This window comes from Chrysochloris asiatica, unplaced genomic scaffold (genome assembly GCF_000296735.1).
Source record: "Chrysochloris asiatica unplaced genomic scaffold, ChrAsi1.0 scaffold00002, whole genome shotgun sequence".
NCBI classification, from domain to species: domain Eukaryota; kingdom Metazoa; phylum Chordata; class Mammalia; order Afrosoricida; family Chrysochloridae; genus Chrysochloris; species Chrysochloris asiatica.
Window position 1 is genome coordinate 25,418,152 of NW_006408520.1, and position 9,560 is coordinate 25,427,711.

The window sequence follows — 9,560 nt, forward strand, 5'->3', positions numbered from 1 at the left end:
ATCAGGAAATGGGCTTCCCTTTTCACTCTTCTTCCTGAGAAGTTTCAAGATACCACTGTTGGTCATTTTGATGTAACTTAGGATTTAATTTTCAGCCTATTTCTTCTTTTGTCTGCTTGTCCCACTCCACAATCCCTGTTCAGGGCCAGCTGTGGCCATTTGGTTTTAATTGGAAACTGTCGCTTTAAATTTCGAGGAGATCTGTGTGGATGCATGGGGCTGGGTGTCCACTAGCTCAGGCCCCCCTCTAGTCACCCAAATGGAGGTGCGCAGACAGCAAGGGACAAATGAACAACAACCAAAAGAGAAGAATGTCCACACCTTTATATCTGTGGTTCTTCCAGGCATCTGTGGCTGCTCCGATCCTTCCCCTGCTTGGTCTCACCCAAGATGGCAGCTCCTCAAGAAGCTGAGCATCTTGAATTACAAAACAATGGATTTCTTGCTTCTGCCACAAATTCCCCCAGCTGTAAGCCTTCCAACCTTCTAAATATTCCTTTATATCCGGTTCAGAGTTCTGGGACCATCCCCTGAACCTGCTTGGTAGGCTATTCTGTGTTGTTGCTGGCAGAGCTCCTTACTGCACTTCCACCTGATCCGCCATCTTGATTGTTCTCTCTACTTTGGATACTTTTATATCTGGATTGATTTCTGGATCATATTGACATGTGTGTTAATTTCAGGTTGTTGCTTGTTGTTGTTGGTTCTCAGTCCAAAGAGCTCTTTTTAGTAGTTTTGGTAAAGTTGTTATTACAAATATCTTTACTTCCTGTTGATCTAGAAAACTTTAAATTTTGCATTTTATTTGAGGGATGGAGTCCTGGTGTGGTGCTATGAGATAAGGCATTGGATCACAAGGTCAGTTTGAATGTAAGATTGGTGGTTCAAACTCATCAGCCACTCCTCAGAAATCCTACACAAAGTCATTATGGGTCATAACTAACTCATTGGCACTTAACAACAACAATTGAGGGACAGTTTTGCTGGGTATCTGATTCTTAGTTGGCAATTTTTCTTTCAGAGTTTTGTATATGCTCTCTATTGCCTTCTTGCCTGCATAGATTTTTTTTTTTTTTTTTTAGAAACAAGAGCTTAACCTATTGGTTCTCCTTTGTAGGTAACGTTTCATTTTCCCTAAGCTGTTCTCAGAATTCTTTCCTTGTCTTTAGTTTTGAAGAATTTGATTATGATATGTCTTGGTGATTTTCTTTTGGGGTCTCTCTTGTTTGGTATTCATTCAGCTTCTTGAATGCGTATCTTCTCATCTTTCATGATGTTAGAGAAATTTTCTTCCAGAAACTCTTAGGCTATCTTTTCTGTGCTTTTTTTCTCTTCTGTTCTGGAATTCTGATCACCTGTAAGTTCTTCCACTTCCTCTTCTTCTACAGGAATTTTAGGCGTTATTCATATTTTTTCATTATTTTTTTCCTGATTGTTCTTTTAGCTTACTAGTTTAGAGAGTTATTGTCAAATTCATGAATTCAAGCTTCCATTGATTCTAATCTACTCCTTTGCCCTTTAAATGTATTGTCAATTTCTGAAACCTTAGCATTCATCATCTGGATTTTTATTTGCAGGTTTTGTATTGTATCCAGTCTTTATCTATTTGTTTTTCTTCATATAGTGTTTCCCTGAACTCTTCCTTGTTTACCTAGACCTTTCTGTCAACCATTTGGATGTCCTTCTTTAAAAGCGTTTTCTAGCTCTGCCTCTTGGTCACTTGCCCTAGCCACTCTTGATTTTTTTTCTTCCCATATGAACATAAATGGTCTATTTCTTATGAGACATTGTGGTGTTATTGTAGTCATATTACATTGTTGATGTGTTCATAGTGTGTTCTTAGGCACTCATCAACTGCCTCCTGGATATGATTAGGAAATATGCTTGTGCACCATTCTTTGTTCATTGTTCATGCAGTTAAGTTTACCATGGCTTTGGTTGATGTTGGTTGTTGTCATTGATCTAGTGTATAGCAACTGGTATTGGCTCTTTTTGAGTGGTGGCATTGTAGAGGGTGGCAGAGAGAAAGGTGTGGAGATTTTTCATGCAGCTGAGCTGTGTGGACACAGTTGCTGTCTTCTGTTGGGTGAGGGGAGAAGAGAAAACACATACACAAGAGAAAAGGAAAACAAATAACCAAATTACAGTGAAAAAAGAAAACAGTAAAGAAAAAATAATAGCAGGCAACAACTAGAAAAATAATAAAATGCCAAAGAAAGAACAGAGAAGAAAATTTAAAAAATGAAAAGAAAGAAAAAGAAGTAAACACAATTAGGGAGAGGAATGAGTAAAAGGGAAGGGATCAGAGATTAGTAAATAAAAACAAAGAGAAAAAAAAGAAAAAAAGAAAGAAGCAACAGTGTTTGGGAAAGAGAAACAGAAAAAGGAATAAAAAATGAAAGCAGAGACAGAAAGGATATACAGCAAGGGAGAGGAAGAAGAGGAAGAAAGAATAAACAAATATAAACAATGAAAGGAAATAAACCAGAGCAGGAATCATACCCAGAGAGGAGAGAATTCTGGGGTCTTCTGCCAATGAATGACCTCCTGTCATTGGTGGGCAAGGGATGAGAAGGTCACACTCTTAACCCTGTAGGACTAGTGTTATCTGTTCTGGACACCCAATATGGAAATAGTTAATACAGAACCCAAAGTAACCGGGGAATCAGGGTATTTCCATCTCATAGCTCAGGTGAGGGTGAGAGGTCATGCTAGTTCAGGGCTGGTCAGAAACAGATCTGCAGGTCTGGATCAGGCCACACCTGATTCCAGGTGCTAGCTCTCAATTCCTTTTATTTATTTATTTATCTTTTCTGTTTTTTTGTAGCTCCCAATTCCTTTTGATGAGCTTTTGATCACCAGGAAAGTGTGAGATTCCCTGGAAGTGCATGCAGCTGGGGGTTGGCTAAACCTCTTGTCACCAGAGTATTGTAGGGTATAAGAAAAAAATTTTGCATCTTTCTCTCTGACAATAAATGATATGTCTCTGTGACACCTACTGCCCTCTTGTCTTCAAAATTGCTTTCAAACTTTCAAGATGGTCATGCTGTGCCAGCCCAGCCAGCAGAAGTCATATCTCCTTTTATTTCCCCTCATGTTTTAGTACTACTGCTTCTCCTAGTGAGGGCTTCTCCAGGACTGGCCAGGATCAGCTCTGCACATGTGAAACAGGCTTACCTGAATGGGGTTAATACAGAGAGCTACCCCCTCCTTTAATGGGGTTCACAATTTTGGTGCTCACCTATGTGCAGCTTAGACCACAGGGAGAATGTGTGCTTCCCTAGAAGTGTATGTAGGTGGGAGCTGCCCTCACCTTTGGTCAACAGCAAAGTGTGGAGAACATGAGAAAAATTGACCTTTATTTCTATGAACCACCAGTAGGTTTCTGTAATGCCAATGTGTTTACTTGTTGCTGAAGCTACTCACAAAAGTTTTAAATGGCTGTACTGTGTCCAGTGGCCAACACAGGTCACAAGTCTATGTCCTTTTCTTTTCCCTTCATAGCTGTTCAGCTTTCTCTCCTTGTAAGCATTCAATCTACTTTTCTAGCCCTTTATCTGAAGGTCAGGAGTCCAGGACTATCATCTGCATCTGTTTTATTTGGTTTTCCATATCTTTGTTGTAGGGGGTTCCATACAGCCCTTCTGTCTAGAGCACCATCTTGCCACTTCTCTCCCTGACAATCATTTTTGTTGTTACTTCCTTGATATTTGATGACTCATGGGTCTATTTTCAATGATTGCTCATCTAGAAATGGTTGAGACAAGATATATATCTGTTCTGACTTCTAGGTTGATGAGAAGAATGATACCAAGATCTTTGCTCTGGCAATTCTACTGAGCAGCACTGTTGTATACAATACAATGAACAAAATCGACCAGGAGGCTATGGACCTATTGCAGTATCCTTTTGTGATTCGGGGTACTATCTAAGCTAGAGATAACTCCTGTGTTCACCAGCTGTATGTCTGTGAGTCATTGTGCATCAAACCTAAAAATGAAAGTATACTAAACATTGACAGTACAAGAAAAAAAATCCATGTCTTTATTGGCATAATGAATTGATTAAGACTGCAATTAAACAGGGTTTAAAATTGGTTTGAACACATTTAATCAAACAGGCCTAAAAACCAAACACACCTGATTTTTAAAAATGCTGGTAAATTGGAGTGGTAAGCAGAACAGGAAGTTATAGGGGTCAAAACCAGAAATGGGAACCCTTTTAAGAGCCTGATGCAGGAGATTAAATATTGGTTAGATTGTGGAGAGTAACTCACATTAAAAGTGGTGAAGTTGGTCACCATTATTGCTATTTCTGATTCTGTTCAAAATACAAGAAATTTGGTTCGTCTTCAATGTATATACTGCCCTTGGGAGGGAGATGAATTTTCCAGAAGTATCTGTAATTTTCCCCATTCCTGTTATTATTCTGGTTTATTCAAATTTTAAGTATTAAGGTTTGTTCTGGGGTCACTTCATTGACCATGACTGAAACACTGGAAACAAAGCACTGGAAAATAAAGGTTCAAAGATACATGAAATTGAATATGAGCTTTGATACAGTCTTATTTCTACCAGTTATCCTTAACTGCATTTCAGCAATGTGACAGAACTGACAAATCTACTGAGGGCAAGATCCTCACCTGATCCTGATAAGACTGAAGATGCAGCTGATTTTGTGAACTTCTTTCCGGACTTAGTGTGGACTCTTAGAGATTTCTTCCTAGAGCTGAAAATAGAAGGGAAAGCCATTACAGTAGATGAATACCTGGAGAATTCACTACGCCTAAAGGAAGGTAAGAAGAAGATGAGCACAAACACTAGAAATTATCTTTTGTTTAGATTGTTACATTTTTGGTTTCCTCTATTTAATAGTACAATATATTTTCCTATATTTAGTAATAAACATAAGCCATACTAATCTGTCAGTTTGTCATACTGTGGTGGCTTGTGTGTAAATACCAGCAGGGTCAACCATGGTGGACAGGTTTCAGATGAGCTTCCAGACAAAGACAGACTAGGAAGAAGGAGAGACAAACTACTTCCAAATATTTAGTCACTAAAACTTCAAGAAGAGCAGTGGAACACTGTCGGCACCAGATTATTGAACGTTGAAACATGATGAAGAACACCAAAATAATGTCAGATATAGTGCCAGAAGATGAGCCCCTCAGGTTGGAAAGCACTCAAAATGTGACTGGGGAAGATCTACCTCCTCAAAGTAGAATTGACTGTAATCATGCGAATGGAGTAAAGCCCTCGGGATCTTCATTTGCTGATGGGGCACAACTCAAAATGAAGAGTAACAGCTGTAAAATCCATTAATAATTGGAACACAGAATGTGCAAAGTATGAATCTAGGGAAATTTGACATTGTCAAAAAATGAAATGGAATGTATAAGCATTGATATCCTAGGAATTAGTGAGCAGAAATGGACTGGTATTTGCCATTTTGATTCTGACAATCACAGGGTTTACTATGCTGGGAATGACAAATTAAAGAGGAATGGTGTCCCATTCATCATCAAAAAGACATAACAAGAGCAGTCATGAAGTTCAATGCTGCCTATGATAGGATAATACCCATCTGCATACAAGGATGACCAGTTGATAACACTACTATTCAAATTTATTCTCCAACCACTAAAGCCAGTGAGGATGAAATTGAAGAATTCTATCAACTTCTGTCTGAAATTAATCAAACATGCAACCTAGATTATTGATCATTACTGGCAATTGGAATGCAAACGTTGGAAACAAAGAGAAATAATCAGTAATTGGAAAATATGGATGTCAGAAGAGCCTCTGAAACTTGATATCCAGCATAGAGATTCTAAAATAAATGGAAGAAGTGAGGTGTCACAAGATCTAAACAGGAAATTTCAAGGATCAGCTTGAGAAGACATAGTCAAATATTATAACAAAATGTGCAAAGATCTGGAGTTAGAAAACCAAAAGGGAAGAACACACTTAACATTTCTCAAGCTGAGGGAACTGAAGGAAAAATTGAAACCTCGAGTTGTGGTATTGACAGATTCTATTGGCAAAATGCTGAAAGCATCAAAAGAAGATGGAAAGAATACACAGAGTCACTGTACCAAAAAGAAATGGCAATGTTCAACCATTTCAAAAGGTAGCATATAATCAAGAGCCAATGATCCTGAAGGAAGATCTCCAAGGTATATTGAAGTCATTGGCAAAGAACCAGGCACCAGGAATTGATGGAATACAAATTGAAATCTTTCAACAAAATTAATCGGCACTGGAGGCTCACACTCATTTATGCCAAGAAATTTGTAAGACAGCTACCTGGCCAACTGACTGGAAGAGAGCTGTGTTTGTGTCCATTCCAAAGAGAGATGACCCAATGGAATGCAGAAATCATCAGACAATATCACTGATATCCCATAAAGTTTTAGTAAAAGTAATACACAAATGGCTGCAACCATACATTTACAGAGAAATTCCAGAGGTTCAAGCTGGTTTCAGAAAAGGAGATGGAACAAGGGATATCACTGCTGATGTCAGATGGATCTTGGCTAAAAGCCCAGAATACCAGAAAGATGCTTACTTGTGTTTTATTGACTATGCAAAGTCATTTGGTTGTATGGATCATGACAAGCTATGGACAACATTGCAAAATATGAGTATTCCAGAACACTTAATTGTGCTTATGAGGAATCTGTACATAGACAAAGAGGTAGTTGTTTGAACAGAACGAGGGAACACCAAATGGTTTCAAATTAGGAAAGGTGTGCACCAGGTTTGTATTCTTTCACCATACTTATTCAATCTGTGGAGTCCTGGTGTGGTGCTGTGGGTTAATGTGTTGGACTTCAAAGTCATTTTAAATTGTAGGGGTAGGACTGGTGGTTCAAGCTCAGCAACCATCCTTGGAAACCCTATACAGGGTCGCTATGGGTTGGAACTGACTCGACAGCACTTAACAACAACATATAACCAGAGATTCTGGATTATATGAAGAAAAATGTCGCATCAGGATTGGAGGAAGGCTCATTATCAGCATGAAGATGATACTACCTTGCTTGCTGAAATCAAAGAGGATTTAAAATTCTTATTGATGAAGATCAAAGACCACAGTCTTTGGTATGGATTGCACCTTAATGTAAAGAAAACAAAAATCCTCACCACTGGAACAATAAATAACATATAAAAGGAGAAAAGACTGAAGTTGTCAGTGACTTCATTTTGCTTGGATCAAACATCAACACTCGTGGAAGCAGCCAGGATGGCCACACTTCATCTCTCATACTTCAGACATATTGTCATGAGGTACCAGTCACTGGAGAAGGATATCATGTTTGGTAAAGTGGATGGTCAGAGAAAAAGAGGAAGACCCCCAGTGAGATGGATTGGCACAATGGCAGCATCAATAGGCTCAAATGTAGCAATGTTTTCTTTTGTTCTATTGTGTCACTATGAGTTAGTGCTGACTGGATGGCACCTAACAACAACAATATTTAATAAATAAATCAAACCAAACCCACTGACTTCAAGTTGATTTTGACCCATAACAACCCTATATAAAGTTTCTAAAATGGTAAATCTTTATGGGAGTAGATAGCCTCACCTTTCTCCTGTGGAATGGTTGGCGGATTTGAACTGCCAACCATATGATTAGCAGTCCTATGTCTAAAACAAAAATAAGTAATGGAGTAAGGTCAGCAGTTCGAATCCATCAGTTGCTCGGCTGGAAAAAAATATGAGCTTTTCTGCTCCCATAAAAATTTATAGCCTTAAAGCAAGAGCAGAGGCAAGGGAAGCGGTGGGATTTAGGTTGCCTAGACTCGGACGACTGTTTAGCTTGAGACTGGGTGGTTGACGAGGCAGTGGGACTGGTGCATTGGCCATGCTCTGTGAAAAGGCCACGGAACTGGTCCATGAGCTGCTCCACACGTTGGAAGGGCAGCAGCTTGCCATTAATGAGGATGGGTTCAGGCAAGTTCTGGAGGAGATGAAAGCTTTATATGAACAAAATCAGTCTGATGTGAATGAAGCAAAGTCAGATGGATGAAGTGATTTGATACAAACCATCAAATTTCAACACTGTTCTTTGTTAAGAAACCAGCACTGCATTGTAGCATACCTGTATGACCTGTTACTTTGAATCAGAGCACTCAGGTGGGAATAATGGCATTGTCTTGCCAAATGTTTTACGATTTCACATTCTGCTGAAGAATTAGAATGGTTCAATTGTTATAAAACATCCTTTGCTATTTATGTATGAGGTCGTTGGGAAAAGATGAAGGTTTGGACATCACACAGGATATGAAACCTCCAAAAAACTTGTATAGTGAAGTGCAGTGACTAAGCGACTATGGAGAATTTGAAGTGGATTGCACTTTGGTCATATTGAAAAACAAACAAACAAAGAAAAAAAACCTTAGCATTTTTTGCCTCATTGGATGTGTAAACAGTTAATCAGACAAGGCATTCTGGAGCATGTGCTATCATAGCTGCACACAGACTAACTTCTCTCTTTGTATCCACCTCCCTACCTCTTTGATTTAAAAAGTTATGTTGTTTGTTGTTGTTATGTGTCGTGGAGTTGGTTCCGACTCATAGTGACCCTGTACAGGGTTTCCGAGGCTGTAAATCTTTACTGGAGCAGAAAGCCTCATCTTTCTTCCGCGGAACAGCTGATAGTTTCGAACTGCGGACCTTGCGGCTCGCAGCCCGATTCGTAACCACTATGCTACCAGAGCTCCTTTTAAAAGTTATAGGCATCCTTTAATACAACTAGGGTTACTTTTCTAACAAGTATCGCTTGCTAACCCTTAAGAAATTTTGTTTTTTTATATTGTACATGACTCTTCCTCCTTGTAATAATCTCTATCCATAATTATAACATTCCTATACCTTTAATAACAATGTATTTTTTCATGAAAGCAAGCATTTACTAAATTTGAATTTATTTTAAAAATAATGAGATATGCATAGGCTGTTCAAGGAGACGGAAGACTCAGGCAGTGTATATTGTCAGGAATGCTGTGGCATCATGATCATGTGTAAGCCAGCAAATCCCATATTCTGGAATATTTATTTCCAGGTCACACAGGTAAGGAGAGATGATAGTCTTTAACCTTCTTAGTATATTTAATGTGTAGTCAACTATATTGTTATCATCTTATTTGAAAAGGGAGGCAGTACTTGGATGATCTGGTGCATAACTGTATGCAAGCCTGTAAGGTAAGCACCAGTGTCTAATGACTCTGTAGCCTCTGTAACAAAGTACCAAAACCAGGGTGGTTTAAAGCAACAGAAAATTTATTTTCTCTCAGTTTGGAAGGCCGTAAGTCTGATACCAAGGTGTTGGCAGGGCTTTATTCTTTTTCCAAGCTTTTGGTGGCTACCAGCATTTCCTGGTATCTTGACTTATAGAAAGTCACTCCAGCCTGTCTCCTTGGTCATACAGCATTCTTCACTGTATGTCTCTGTGTCCTAATTTCCTCATTTTAAAGACGTCAGCCATTATTAGAAGTAATAACAATCTATGAGTGGATACATAGATTGTAAGCTGAACAGGTGTTTAATGGAGTG

General features: G+C 38.8%; 1 protein-coding gene and 1 pseudogene across 1 annotated transcript in view; both read left to right on the forward strand.

The window, feature by feature from the left end:
- GBP5 (guanylate binding protein 5) overlaps nucleotides 1-9,560 on the forward strand; it is a 39,248-nt gene that overhangs the window by 10,813 nt on the left and 18,875 nt on the right. Inside the window, exons 3-4 of the mRNA XM_006830978.1 lie at nucleotides 3,792-3,901; nucleotides 4,599-4,795. Of these exons, the coding sequence (XP_006831041.1) occupies nucleotides 3,792-3,901; nucleotides 4,599-4,795 (307 nt within the window). The remainder of the gene's footprint in view (nucleotides 1-3,791; nucleotides 3,902-4,598; nucleotides 4,796-9,560) is intronic.
- Nucleotides 7,861-8,476, forward strand: LOC102821188 (annotated as a pseudogene).